The sequence below is a fragment of the Acanthochromis polyacanthus genome, chromosome 8, assembly GCF_021347895.1.
Source record: "Acanthochromis polyacanthus isolate Apoly-LR-REF ecotype Palm Island chromosome 8, KAUST_Apoly_ChrSc, whole genome shotgun sequence".
NCBI lineage: Eukaryota > Metazoa > Chordata > Actinopteri > Pomacentridae > Acanthochromis > Acanthochromis polyacanthus.
The window spans coordinates 15,843,719-15,858,051 of NC_067120.1; the positions used below are offsets into that span (position 1 = coordinate 15,843,719).

General features: G+C 37.5%; 3 protein-coding genes across 7 annotated transcripts; 2 read left to right on the forward strand and 1 right to left on the reverse strand.

The window, feature by feature from the left end:
- Positions 1–66: 66 nt before the first annotated feature.
- LOC110950286 (interleukin-17 receptor A) lies at positions 67–12,966 on the reverse strand. Of its 5 annotated transcripts, none has more exons than XM_051952047.1 (13): positions 12,842–12,966; positions 9,512–9,625; positions 4,469–4,518; positions 4,338–4,359; positions 3,507–3,638; positions 3,229–3,347; positions 3,017–3,137; positions 2,599–2,646; positions 2,351–2,508; positions 2,185–2,259; positions 2,023–2,092; positions 1,752–1,847; positions 67–1,667 (listed from the first exon to the last, which is right to left on the reverse strand). In XM_051952047.1, the coding sequence occupies exons 5-13, from the start codon at positions 3,628–3,630 to the stop codon at positions 880–882; spliced, it is 1,599 nt and encodes a 532-aa protein (XP_051808007.1). In that variant the 5' UTR covers positions 3,631–3,638; positions 4,338–4,359; positions 4,469–4,518; positions 9,512–9,625; positions 12,842–12,966; the 3' UTR covers positions 67–879. The 5 variants fall into 5 exon arrangements, with proteins under 5 accessions (XP_051808007.1, XP_051808006.1, XP_022048478.2 ...); XM_051952046.1 differs by having other exon boundaries at positions 3,507–3,650; XM_022192786.2 differs by having other exon boundaries at positions 3,507–4,359.
- LOC110950288 (troponin I, slow skeletal muscle-like) lies at positions 8,908–10,319 on the forward strand. Its single transcript, XM_022192788.2, has 5 exons — positions 8,908–9,076; positions 9,169–9,300; positions 9,380–9,469; positions 9,572–9,742; positions 9,823–10,319. The coding sequence occupies exons 1-5, from the start codon at positions 9,008–9,010 to the stop codon at positions 9,907–9,909; spliced, it is 549 nt and encodes a 182-aa protein (XP_022048480.2). The 5' UTR covers positions 8,908–9,007; the 3' UTR covers positions 9,910–10,319.
- LOC110950290 (troponin I, cardiac muscle-like) lies at positions 11,218–13,625 on the forward strand. The gene is made up of 5 exons (XM_051952088.1): positions 11,218–11,223; positions 11,929–12,060; positions 12,520–12,609; positions 12,863–13,036; positions 13,225–13,625. The coding sequence occupies exons 1-5, from the start codon at positions 11,218–11,220 to the stop codon at positions 13,309–13,311; spliced, it is 489 nt and encodes a 162-aa protein (XP_051808048.1). The 3' UTR covers positions 13,312–13,625.
- Positions 13,626–14,333: the final 708 nt, after the last annotated feature.

The window sequence follows — 14,333 nt, forward strand, 5'->3', positions numbered from 1 at the left end:
TTAGCAGCACATTTGCAGAAACTAAAACATTGTAGTCACAATTGTATAACTCATCTGATGTCAGCATTGCATGGTATAATGGTTCTTTTATTGTAAAATGTAAAGAAAAGCTAGTGAGAGAATTCGAGATGCGTCAGCCCACACTGACAAATACAAACACACTTAAAAGTGAAAAATCTGAAAACCTGTTACATTAAAAATGGTTTGAAAGTATATCTTGAGTGTATAAATATTAACATATTTTAACAATAATCATGCGACACAAAAGGAATGAGAACACATTTTCTCGCAGTCTTCCTGCTTTGAGATATCAAAAGGTCCACAGCACAATATATTCAGTCAGTTCATAATAAAAAAGTGTCTCCAAAAACAGCTCAGTACTTACCCTTTTCACTGCAACAAAAATGCTACAAACTTTGGCCAGAAGGCTGAACTTTGACCCGTGCACTGTTTACACAGCCCAGAAGCATCAGCGACAGATCTCGAAAGTTTAAACTTTTCTGGAATTGTCTCCTGGCAAAAGATCATTTTATCAACGCACTGTGCAAAAATGTTTCACAGCTGAGGCAAACACATTTCTACAACATAAATAAACAATTTAAAAGCATGTTGGCATAAAAAATGTGCAGGCATATTTTTTTTTCATGGGTAGAAGGTGAGCTTTCTGTTTCCATTCCACATTTAACAACTAATGATGGACTTTACTTGACATTTTCCTCACACAGTTGGAAACTGGATCTTCTTCATGAACATCTCCACATCAAACCAGTTGCATGTCCTCAACAACAGGAAGGCTGAACTCAAATGAAAATCACTTTTGAAGCTGGTCAGCCATGTAAAGTCTGGTTTTATGTGTAGTAAAACCATTTTCTAGTATCCTCACGAGTCATGCACATAATATGTTGTGAGGTTTGCGCTTCTATAAATTTCATCCGAGTTCTCCTCAACCTCCAACTCTGAGCTTTCCATCAGTTCATCTTCAAACCAACGTGGATGTTCCTGTTGGTATGCATGGAAGGCCTGTATAGCGTCACACAGGGCTCTACCGGAGGGGCACTGATGGTATTTGTCCTCTGAAAGTCCTTCAATTTGTTTCATTCTGCCTGGTTCATGTTTTTCTGTGTCCAGGATTCTGAAAAAGACCTCCTCAAATTGTTTCATTAGTTTGTATCGTACTGTAACGTTGAAAGGGGAAGGGATGTCGTCTTCAGAACAAACATCATCAAAGTAAGCCACAATGTACTTCTTAAATGATGTAGATCGGATAAAATGGGGGACCAAGAGGCTGAGGGAGGGAGTGAGCATGTCCCCTACAAGTGAGCAGGCATCCTGTCTCATGAAAACCTGCTTGTCGCCACACATTGCTCTCCATTTGGCTTGTACTCCACGTGAGCACAGGATCAATATCTTATCTGAAGAGTTTTCTATCTGCTCTTTGTGCCACTCCAACCACTGGATGCTTCCCAGCACTCCCAGTCTGGTAGAATCCAGCAGATCCAGGACCACTTCAGTACCACATTTGGTTGCCAGGAAGGCACAAAGCTTGAGAATGATGTTTTTGTACAAAGGGTGGTCGAGGGAGTAGATGATGAGAACACGTTTCCTCTGTTGCAGCTGAAAAATTTCTGGTTGGTCCTTGTCAGCAGGTGAAGATGTGTTCGGAGGATCTGAGAGATGAAAAACATCAATAGTTATCTATCTATTCAAGCCGTGTGTTCGATTCACTACAGTGAATTTATAAGAAAGCAAACCTTTATGAAATGTTCTCCACAGTAAAAAGGAAAGACAACTACCAATGACGAGCAGCCCCAAAGCGGCCCCTAAAATCAAAGTCTGCAGAGGATAATCTGAAAAAACAACAACTGAAAAGTAAATGCCACAAAAGTGAATTCAAATATTATTAGATACTATTAAGTTTAGTGTAGAAATGTTGTAGATTTTTAAGGGGTCATGAGGAATGAGATTGATGACCACAATTTATGTTCTGCGCTATCTGAGCACTAAAAAAAAAGTTGTACTTACATGGGCAGTAATAAATTGTTTTCTTGCGACTCCAACACTCATTTTTGCATCGTATAAAAAATGCCTGAATCTTTGAAAGAAGCAGAGTAAGATTAGTGCTTGACATTTTAAGATGATTTGCTAAGTGTTAAAGTTGGCACATTCCATTAAAATTGAACTCACCGTTACAGACATTTCACATTGTGAGAGCTGCCACAAACCAAACTCAAATGTCACATTCAGTGATGTTCTGTTTTCCTAAAAGTAGATTTAGTCTTAAGCTGTGCAATTCAAACACCAATTCTAAACATCACTATTTCAGTCATCATTTACATAAAAGGGAAACTACCTTCGAGACATTCTTTGAGCGAAAGAAACCGCCGCTCTGGATGGAAACTTGATATCTCTCTGAATACTGTGTTGCGTTAAACCCCACAAAAATGGATAACATTTTAGGTTTCCGATTGACTAACACAGCCACAGGTATGTTTGAATCCCACAGACTACCTGAAGTGACAAAAAAGTGCAATGTTATGGTCCTGGATCTCAACGACAACTTTGTTAAAATCTGAGAGAAACAAAGAATGTATAATTTACCATTTTCCTGACACAATTGGACCTTTTGGATTCTTTTGTTACCACATCCTGGTTATGACAGTAAATATTAGAGGAAGTTTAATAAAATGTTCGTTAGTTTAAGCGGCATCTTGCTTCAACAGTAAATATAAGCCTAACGTGAAAATGACATCAACAAATACAGGCGTAACAATTGCTTAGTTGATTGACAGAAAATTAATCAGCAACCGTTTTGATTTTAGAAAAGATGTGTTGTTATGACAGCAGTGTCACCTCAATGAAATTGTGTTCAGGACTTTCAACTGTTTTAAGATTTAAAACACATTAATAAACAAAGTAAATCACTGTTAATTGCAGCCCTACTGAAAATTCTGATGGTCTGTAAGTGAAACAGCCCTATAAATGTTTCATTTTCACTGTAGATGTGGAGGTAACTCACCTGGGATGGTAATTCGCTTTCTGATCATGTATTCTCCAATCTCAGGCTGTGGCAAATTGAAAACTGACACCATATATGTGTATCCAGGCTCTACCACAACTTCATTCAAGGAAAATGTCCACTAATAAAGAAAAACAAAGTCAAGTTTACACATTATGTTAATTGGTTAGCACAATGGAAAACATTTAGCCAACAAACAATAGTTGTCCTACCCTACTGTAGTTTGGAGTCAGCAAGTTTTTAATCCTGTAAGAAAACTGCATACACACTCTTTGATTTGTACTTTCTTCCACAATGTTTAACTCTGATCCCCGAAGAGTCCTGATGGATGCTAAGAAGAGAAAAGAGTGCAATATTTTCTATGTACATTTGAAGAAATACCGGCTTTTTTCCCATGCTTTACTTGATTCATATCCAAATATGAGCTACAACAAACAACCTTGTAGTATTAAAATACAACATCCCAGAAAAGCAGAAAAGCATTGCTCACCATCAGCCTTTATTCTCCATGTCACATTCATGACAGGAACCAGCCCATGTCTGTCCATTCCAACTTCCTCGTGTTCAGGATCCCACTCTGGGCCGCTAGGAGCATCTTCTATACGTGCGACCATGGGCTGTTCTGAGCAGTTATCTGACATTTAGGGAACCGTTTCTATATTATGTTTGAGATACATTTCATGGATATATACCATTGAGCTGCAGTGGCGGAAAGTAAACAATATTAATCCGAGTCTTGTACGAAAGCATATTTTTCACATTCTTACACTTGGTATTTCTATTTCATGGTATTTACTTTACTACTTTTATTTAAATACGTTTAATCTGCTACATTTATCTGATAAATTCAACACTTACTTGGCAGATTCAGATTATTAATAGAAGAAAAACATTATTTTCGATACATGTTATAGATTATGCATATAAAGCAATTAAAATTACCCACCTTAACCAGCTACAGCATTAGTGCATCCAATATAGTCCAGTAATATAATATACGATAAGATGAGGCACAAGAAGTCATTTTACTTTTGGATGTTTAGCTACATCCTCAAGTTAACATTTTTCTATTTTTATTCAAGTAAAACAATCATTCAGTCCATTGCTGTTTACGTATATGTGAAGATGAATCACACACACATCACTTTAACCTTGCTTAGAAGAACACCAAATCTCTATTGAGTTAGAAAAAAAAAGTCAAATGCAAAGAAGCAGACTATTTGCACAAAATACTACCATGTTGAACACATTGATTGAATTCCTCTCTATCTGTAAAGTAAGTCTGTGGAATTTATTCAGATTTGACAGATAAGATACTTACTAATTTTGCAGTGGTCAAGACCCTGGAAAAAACAAAATACAACAAAACACACAGACCGTGACTTCAGAGTCCCAATCCATGAACGTTTGTGAAGCTGCTTGTTTCCATATTTGTAATAACTAAATTCTTACCGGTTGTCTGCAGTCCAGGCTGCTGCCCAGAATCCTCAGAGAAGACGACACTGTCAGCAGAGCAGCCAAACAAAAACAGAAAAAAGAAAAAAGGATCATCCTAAAGCAGGTCAGGTACTTTCAGAATACACATGGAAAAGCTTCAAAAACTTCAAGAACAAGAAGAAAATAAAAACACAATAATCAAATACATTTACAAAGACAGGCCACTAGTTTGGCCGAACAAACACAGAGAAAGCTCTCTGTGATATGATTTCAGTCAGTGTCATTTGCTTCATTTTTATCAGTTGTTCACATCCGACCGTGCAGGAAGGAGGAAGTTATCATATGTGGTTTGTAGTTTCATTGTCATGCAGGACTTTCCATAGACTCAAAAACAGCTGTCTGAACTGCTTAGTTTCCATATGCATGCATCAATTACAACTTAAATTTACTGGACAGTGTGTGCATAAATAAAAGCCAACAGCAAAACAGCTGCTCAAAGAACTAAACTGTCACTAGGGGGCAGCAGTGGCCAAACTTACCACATGGAAACATCCACTTTGTATAAATAGTAGTATGTCGCTTGAAATAGGTTTACAGCCCAAGACAATTACTCCCATTATAAGTAGAGTTAAGCAAAACAAATAAAAAAGAAAATAATTTATTCATAAGCTTTATAGAGGCATTTTAGGATTTGTTAAACAAAAAAATGACAGAAAATTTGTTTAAATTTAGGAGGATTATGATCTCCAGCAGAACGTCAACGGGGTGATTTGCCTACACGGCAACTTCTTCAACCTATGTCGTTCAGACTGAACACATCCTAAACCATGTTTTCACATTTAGCATGACTCCTGGCAATATTAGCTAAATATAAAGATACCCAAACATCTGAGAGGATCAGCACGCAATGCCAACACACCGCCCAGGACTTTGACCAGTAAACCTCCAGCTATTCACTGCTTGGTTACCAGGGATTATAGCATAGGATAGGACTGTAGCCGTGGCTATCTGTTAACTCCTGTCGCGTTGTCTCAGAGTGTCTCCTACTGAACACAAAGTGCAACTGTATCAGTTTGCATAACACGAAGGCAGGCAGACAGACAGACAGACAGACAGACTGTCATGTGTGACTGAAATCTGACCAGAATAGACTGTAGTGGGTGTATTTGATCCCTCCTGTGTGTGAGAGTGGTGTCATGGCAATTATGATTCAGAATCCAAAGTGGCATCTTGATCCAAACGTAAAAATACACTTTTATTCAGTACAGCTGGTCTCAGCTGTGATGTGACATGTTGTGCTCAGGATTTTGACAAGAGGATTTTTGCTAACACTTTATATAATCCCTGTGTGCCCTTTACTATATATATGTAAGTATGACTAATAAATTGTTTCTAACACTGCATAATGCAGGTGTAATCAGATATAACTTGTTTTCTGTGTGTAACACTGCTGCTTTAAATACGCCCCCTCCCTTCTGTTCCACTGTAAACACTCAGCCGTGTGTGTAGTCACATGTTGCACCATATAGCAAACATTTGTTTATACTCCAGTTACAGATACACTATAAGACAAGATACATTCATTGAGAAATACATTAAACAAACATTTCTCAAATATTTACTTATGACATTATAGAATTGTAGCATGAAGCATCTATTAAGTGTATGAGTAGTTTCTAGAAATGCAAATTACAGTAAATTTTAGCATATTTTTAATACTAGGCAGCATTACAGTTGTAGAGCTTTGATTTTACCCTGCCAGTCACTTGAATGTAAGGATCTGTACACCACTTTGGTCCAGATTGAATGTCTCAGGTATTGGAGGGGCTGCAATGAAACTTTGTGGACAAATTCATGCTCAACTCAATGAATCATATTGACTTTGGGAATTCTTTGAATTTAAATCCATTATCAAAGCATGTTTACATGCTGATTTAGGTCAAAGCACCACTGTGCACAACAACCTCGAAGTTATACAGTTAAAAAAACAACAACAACAACATCTAATTAGACATAACGAACTTCAGTTGGGCAACTGTTAAACCTGACACTGAAAGGCACCTTTAAAGCAAATGGTCTTTCATGCTATCTTCTGCCAGTACACAATGAGCACACACCACGGCATAAATTTTAAAAGCAAACGCTGTCTGTGCGCCTGGCATCTGTAGAGAATATAGCTCAGCTGTCAGTTAGGTGAGGGGCGTGTGAGGTGTGCCCTTGTGCAGTACAATCGCATGAAATAAATGGGACATGGGTTGAGGACAAATCAAAAAGGGGGATTGTACCTTATGATGTAACAATTGTCAGGTGGACAGCGGGTCTATTTTAGCGAGCCATTCACATGATACTTTGAATGCATAAATCTTTCACTAATAACCATAAAGTGCTTTTCCTTTTTCTGACTCACGAACTCACTGCTGCCCTGTCTGATCTCCTCTCACCTTCAAGGTAAGTTTTATACAATAACTAACCTATTTATTAGAACATAAACGTCAATCAGATTTATTATAGACATTAAATGGGACTTAATAACCTGACACTGATGAGATTAGGAGACTGGTGGATCATCTTTTCTGCTACGGTGACAATAGCCCAGATATCCAAGTGCCTGTTTCTTCAGCCAAGTCGAGTCTGGGTCAGGTTAAGTCCGACTTTAATGAAGGGAGTAGTAAAGACTGCATATCTGCATGCCCCTGACACAGATACTGCAGCTGGTATTTATGCAAGGGAATCCTACCTATGTCACCACTTTTGTCAAGGTCTTAAAGCAACTTTCTGAACATGCCAATCTGGCTTTGACTTCCACGACACCTCAAGCTTCTTAAACGATCTCTTCATCCTCGAAGTGGGGAAATGTAACCTGAAGCTTAAACGGCATAATAAAGTACTGGCACTGGTAACAGCACGTTTGACCCATCGCTGTGGTCGAAAAGCCAATGTGATAAGTGATGATGGTTAGCTCGTATGAACCGGCAACCTTCTAAGTACAAGGGCAAGACTGCAGGCTTCCTAAAGCCGTCCATTGCTTTGATTGTTTACTTTGACTTTCCCCCTCTGTCGGAGCAGCTTAGTTTAAGTTGCATAATTATAGTATTGTGTCAGAACCATGGAAAAAGCTTTTATTTTGCTCAGTCACCTTCGTCTGTTTGGTTGAATTCATCAAATACATGACATAATGTAGTTTTGACAATAATGATACCAAGAAATGATAGAAACACAAACAGGACGGTGTGAAGCAAATATGGTGAGCTAAGTTAATGTTCACTTGAGCCAGCTATCCTGGAACTTTATGTGCTGATGACAGATAAACTTAATACACAACCTTGTAAGATAGGAAACAAGCAACAACATGAAACCTAAAGGACCTGCATAGAAAGCTGTTTAGGTTAAAGTGCTCTCATGGTTTCCACAGGTTTGATGTTGCTCCTCTCATGGCTGCCAAACCTTTATGCAGCTCGGCGTTCTCTGGCATTACCAAGGCCACAGCAGCTGATGGGACACTGCAAAGCATGGGGGCAATGTGACCAAAAATAGCTGTGCAACAGGCTCCAAGTCAGGCCTTTTAAACAGCAGAAGAATAATCTGGTCCTGAAAGAAATTCAAATGCATCTGAAAGTCTCTGAGGACAACTGGACTAAATGAATTTATTAAACAATTATTTCGATTGGATGCATCAGTTACATTAACTGCAGAAAATAGCAAGGCTGCATCTAATGGTTATCATCATTATCGACTGCTCTGCAAATTAATTTCCTGATTAATTGATTAAGTGCTTGACTATAAATAAAATACTTCAACAGTGTCCATTATAACTTCCTAAAGTCCAATACTATGCATTTAAATAGCAGATTTTATTCGGCTGTCAGTCTAAACCACAAAAGCACATTCAGTTTACACTCTTGTATGACAAAGGGAAGTATCAAATAATGATATTGAAACAGTTTTAAACAGTACATTTGGCAGGTTAGACTTTTTGCTTGAATAATAATTTAGATGTATCCCTCTCTGTGATGTGTATCATGTACTCATATATATGTTATGAACTGAAAATGGTTTATTTTTGTTCCAAAGGTACTGCAGGCTGCAGCCATGTCTGAGGGGTGAGTATCAGCCTTTAACCACAATTCTATAGAGACTTTAAACATTAAAAAGGAGGACAACCAATCCAGACAGGAGAAAATTACCTTAATCTGTATACTTTTTTATGTGTATTACCACCAAAAAGTTTTGGAAGCCTTTTTTTCACCATTTCCCATGAATAATTATTAAAAAACATTGTTTTTTTGTGTCTGCTTTTCATGTCACGTGATGATGAAGACCGGTGAGTTAAAATGTCTTTAACACGATTATTAACTGAGTGGGGGTCGGGGTAGGAATGTGGGTAAAAGCCGGGGTTGTTGGTACTGTAATTGCATTTTTAGGTTTTTTTGGTGTGTATGTGTTGCATTTTGTTTGTGTGAAAGTGCTATATAAATATAGTCTGACTGATTGATTGATTGATAATCTATCATCATTACAGAGGCACTGACCTACACTGATAGCTACATTTTATGTATGAATACACTTTGCTCTTTGTCACAGAGAAAGCAGAAATATTCAGCCACACGCAGACTGCAGTTGAAGGTAGGTCCACATGTTAACAGTATATAACAGACTGTGACTGAGCCTGGTTTAGGCATTTATCAGCGCTTCATTAAGACCTGACTGTCTTTCAGTCTAAACTGCTGAAGAAGGCAGCTTCTATGCTTGTGGCTGAAAGTGAGCAAAAGAAGCAAGAGAAGGAAAGAGCTGTAAATGAGAGCTTCCCACCACTGATGCTATCAGGTCTGTCAGTCCAGGAGCTCCAGGTACTGCCGCAGCAAGTCATTCCCATTCGATAATTCTTATTTTACACCACTTTGACAGCTTTATTTTTCTCTCTTACAGGACCTTTGCAAAGAATTACATCGAAAGATTGATGTTGTAGACGAAGCACGTTATGATATGGAGATTAAAGTAGCCAAAAATGATATGGAGGTACAGAAAATAGGAATAAAATCAGTGATTGATGACACTTACCCCATATTTACTAAGCTGGCTGTTGTAGTTTTTTCTTCAACTGTAATGTTTGTTGCCCAGATCCAGAGTCTGAATCAGAAGATCATTGACCTGAAGGGTGTTAAAAGGCCCAGCCTGAAGAGGGTGAAGAAAACAACAGATGACATGCTGGGTGCATATACTGACAGCTCCAAACTCATGAAGGCCGACTTCAAAGCCAACCTGAAGACAGTGAAGAAAGACGATGAAAAGGTAAAACTGCTAAAGCTGCACATACAAAGAAGCTGAAATAAAAACAGTTTGAAATCAATGCATATCTTTTTGTCCTGCAGAGGGAAGAGGTTACAGACTGGCGTAAGAACGTGGAGGCCATGTCTGGCATGGAGGGCAGAAAGAAGCTGTTTAATGCCGGACAGTAAGAAGGCGCTCATGGTAAAAAAAAAGGTTATGATAGCAACTTGTCATCTTCTCAAGATAAATTTTTAGTCTGCAATGTTTGAGCACAAGTTTTTTTTTTAATCAAATCCTACAGACCATCATATCTTCGAATTCTGGTCAAAACTGAGAAAGGTTTCCATTTCAGCATGAATTAAAACTGGTTTTAAAAGACTTTAATCATGAGTCAACATGTTAAAGAAATACAGCTGTATGCCATGAGTGCAATAACATGAATTGTAAAGCATACTGTCCTCTTTACATATTAATACTGACCTGCAGAAAAGTCGGATCTGCGTTATGATTTCAAAGTGCAGTTCTTGTATTACACAGACGATGGCGCTGTCTCACTATATGTAGTACATGTGATGCTGATTAAACAACTGAGATCACATACCTGAACTGTCTCTCTCTTTTTTATATGTAGATTTGATATTTAACTTTGATCTAGCTTCTCTCACTAATCATGATGTATTAGATTCACAGACAGAACATCAGATAAAGGCTCAGAGTTGAACATATGGTTGAGCTTACTGCTGTGGTAAACCTGCTGTTGGTTGAAACAAGTGCAGTGATATACAGAATACTGGCTGTCAGGACAGAGGGGGCTATTTTAGTTGGCCACTCACAGAGGGCAATAGGAGCCATAAAATTTGACTTGACTTTTCATCTTCTCATTTAATGACAGCGACTGATCACATCAACTGGGTTTTCTGCAGAGATTAAAAAAAGGTATGTTTGCATGAGTAACGATAGCGTGGTTTAGAGATATTTTTAAGGACAGTTTTCTCATGCTGCACTTATGGAAAATAGTAGAAACACTAATTAGTTGCAGGTGCTTTACTAGATAATGGCAGAAGTAAAAGACTAATAGCCAGTAAAAAAAATTAAATAAAAGAAAAGCAAATTTACTCATCAACTTATCGAGCTTAAAAGTAGATTATTTTTTTACAAGAATGTATAATTGATATTATCAAAACAAAACAACTACATCTGATACTGTATCATATTTTTATTGTAAAGGAATATGTATTTCATGCAGGTTGACAATGACTCAGGAAATTTAGAATGTAGTCCAACATTTTCTTTTATTTTAACAAATCTTGCAGGAAATATTGTATACTTACAAAGACCAAAAAAAGTTTTGTTATTTTTATCTGAGTTAACAAGAACAAATTCTGATTTCCTTTCTAATGTGGAAAATGGATCGGCTCCAATTGGGATTTAAAAAGGAATATCATTTAAAGTATCTGCAGCGCTCAGGCATGCAGTGTTGCTAATTTAGAGGCTTAATGCTGGTATGTTACCATACCAAGGTCTGCATGACTTTAACTTGGCTCATTCAACAAGATGTGATTAAATGGTATGAGCAGTAGCAAGAAAACATACGTGTTTGTGCATCATAATATAATTAACTGTAGTTTACAAAAGTTGCGTGTTTATATCAGTAGGGGTACTATGCTGAGCATATACACACTAACATCAACATAACAGGAACTCCTTGTTTCTAAATAATGCATTTTTATCTATTAAATTAAAAAAAATATTGCTTTGTTTTCACAGACAACAGCCAATCATGTCTGAGGCGTAAGTGATGATTGTTTTCAATACATGTAAATTGTGTTTTTCTAAAATCAGTCTAATTCTTTAGACCTTTAACGTTTTCACCTTTTTTTCTTTTCCTTTCCTATAACATAATGCTCACAACAGACCGGTAAGTTGTTCACAGAATTTTTGTTGCTTTGCTGCTTATCTCAAAAGAAAATGTAAATCCTCATTTGTCTTCTTGTGCTGTAACCAATGTATTTTGTCTGCTGCTTATTTGTAGAGAAAATCAAAGATCTCTGCATCTCGCAGACTGGCTCTCAAGGTATTTTATTCTATGTTTTTACCAGAACCGACAGTAATTAATTTCAAATTATATCCTGTAACACCATCCTCAAGGCCACAATATCAGTGGTCTGTGACAGAAATTGCATTAATCTCATTTTTATGTGATTTAGACCAAGCTGCTGAAAACGGCAGCTGCGATGTTGGATAAAGACAAACAGGAAAAGAAGCAGGAGAGAGAAGCTACTCTGAGTGAGAGACTCCCTCCACTTCAGCTGTCTGGTTTGTCCATACAGGACCTTCAGGTATGTGCAGGTCACTGCGTAAGATGTACATCTGTAAAATAACATGGTTGAAATGCTTCACACATAAGCATCCCTCTGATGTACGTAGCTGCTGGGCATTCAGTGTGTCCATGTGCATTAGGTGCATTAGAGGACAGCAGTCTCGTCGTCTAAATTTTATATTTGGTTATTTACTGATAGTATTTGGAGCAAATTTTAAATAATTAAAAGACCAATAATAGAAAATCATTCAATGGCATTCACATGGATACCAAGTAACCACTAACAGTTTAGACACTTGTAATAAAAGACACCACACTGTGCCTCCTGGTGTGATGTTTCATAAATAACTAAGTCTTGCACTAGCATGCAGAAAAAAATAGACATTTATTTTGAGATGCACATCTGTAAAATAAGACTGAGGATTCCACAGTACTTATAACTTTGTTCAATACAGTTGATGTTATTATCGTTCTGCAGGCTCTGTGTAAAGACTTGCACCATAAGATTGACGTGGTAGATGAAGAGCGCTACGACATTGAAGTCAAGGTGAACAAGAACAACACAGAGGTGTGTATTCAGTCATAACACTTGCTTCACATGCGAATTTAATTCTGTCTTTACTCTATGGATGTGTGCAAAAAGCAGCAAGAACAGCACACTTTTTTTTCTAGATTTTCTTTTATTCACCAGTAATGTTTAATTTCAAAAGCTTTAGTTTGGTTTATAATATTTTTCAGTTATATGTATTTGATTGGATATTGTTAAACTGGCGGTATATAACTGCATACTTTGTACTTACTTTGTTATTTGTTTCCTGCAGATTGAAAATCTGTCTCAGAAGATCTTTGAGCTGAAGGGTAAGATGAAGCGACCTGCTCTCAAGAGGGTGAAGATCTCAGCTGACGCCATGCTTGGAGCTCTGCTGGGTGCTAGGGTCAAAGAGTCCGTGGACTTCAAGGCCAACCTGAAGACTGTGAAGAAAGAGGAGGAGAAGGTAAGAGCAGCAACTTTAACAGCGGATAGTTTATTCCTGTACGCTAGTTTTTACAGTTTTCAAGATCATGTCAGGCTGGCTTGTCTCTTTGTTCTTTTAGTCCAGATTCGATTTGGATTCTCATGTTCTTAGGGGGAAATTTTGTGACAACGCAGTATCACTAACAGTTATTTTCTTCCTCTGAACAGAAAGAGGAAGTGACTGACTGGCGTAAGAACGTGGAGGCAATGTCTGGTATGGAGGGCAGGAAGAAGCTGTTTGATGCCGGACAGTAGATGAATATTTCTGGATATTTTAAGTACAAATGCTGTCTTGCAGGGTTTTAGAAGTAGAGAGGAAAACAGCATTAACGGTACTTCGCACAATTAGCTAGCACACTGCGCATGTTTGAGTGTGAGTGGGTGTATGTACCTCACATGCAACAAACAAAGACAAGTTCAGATTTAAAGGAATGTGATTGTATATTTTGCAAAGACATTAGATGCACTTTGTGGTGGTTTTTTGGTGTCAGGACTTGCAAAAGTGTCTATAACTTTATCACAGAAAGAACAAAGGAAAATTGCTGTATTTCTTGATCTTGAAATGTGTGGAAAAGACCATGATAATAAAAACTTTTAATCAACACGGAAAATTGATGCAGCACTTTTCCTTTATATATATAATCCACTACTGACTGGGATCACAAAATTAACCTTGTTAGTAATAATAGTTTACATTAGATACAAATAAAAGCAGACGCAACATTCACACTAAGTAAAAACTGACAAAAGTAGGGTTGAGGGCTGATTTGATCGGGAGAATTAATTCGGAAAATGTTGCATTGATTAATTGTCTAAACATGGCTCAAGAAAAAAAAAGCGTTTGGTGTGATGGTTATCTTTAGATTTGCAAAAGTCAAAACAAGCAGAACGAGAACAACTTTCTGTATTAATTTATGACAGTGTATTTAATGTAGTAAATCATATACAAGGGTGATGAACGGGTTAAACAAACATAATCTAACAACTAGTCATTTAGAGGACTATTTGCGAGTTGAAGAGCATTTCCTGTGGTACTGTGGATAGCTTTGTGAACCCAAAGAAAATAACCATTATCAGGGATAATCCTGGCTTGGGTTCTCCAAACTGTAGATGTGGATGTTTATTTTATTTTTTTTAATTCTTGCTCTATATGGCAAGTAAGGTATGGCTAAGGACAGGAAAAAGACTGTGACTGGAAAATGAATGGGTGTTTGTGGTTGGGCAGCTACACAATAGGGAAAGGCTGTAGTTTTAGTTAATAGGACTAATGGTCTTCG

Excerpts from the sequence above, each read along its gene's own strand:
- LOC110950286 (XM_022192786.2), bottom strand. The coding sequence starts at position 3,657 with ATGTCAGATAACTGCTCAGAACAGCCCATGGTCGCACGTATAGAAGAT. Across the intron at positions 2,647-3,016 it reads AAAGCGAATTACCATCCCAG|GATGTGGTAACAAAAGAATC; the intron begins GTGAGTTACCTC and ends TGTCATAACCAG. Across the intron at positions 2,260-2,350 it reads GCTCAAAGAATGTCTCGAAG|GAAAACAGAACATCACTGAA; the intron begins GTAGTTTCCCTT and ends ATCTACTTTTAG.
- LOC110950288 (XM_022192788.2), top strand. The coding sequence starts at position 9,008 with ATGAATACACTTTGCTCTTTGTCACAGAGAAAGCAGAAATATTCAGCC. Across the intron at positions 9,301-9,379 it reads TGTCAGTCCAGGAGCTCCAG|GACCTTTGCAAAGAATTACA; the intron begins GTACTGCCGCAG and ends TCTCTCTTACAG. Across the intron at positions 9,743-9,822 it reads TGAAGAAAGACGATGAAAAG|AGGGAAGAGGTTACAGACTG; the intron begins GTAAAACTGCTA and ends TTTGTCCTGCAG.
- LOC110950290 (XM_051952088.1), top strand. Across the intron at positions 12,610-12,862 it reads TGAACAAGAACAACACAGAG|ATTGAAAATCTGTCTCAGAA; the intron begins GTGTGTATTCAG and ends TGTTTCCTGCAG. Across the intron at positions 13,037-13,224 it reads TGAAGAAAGAGGAGGAGAAG|AAAGAGGAAGTGACTGACTG; the intron begins GTAAGAGCAGCA and ends TCCTCTGAACAG.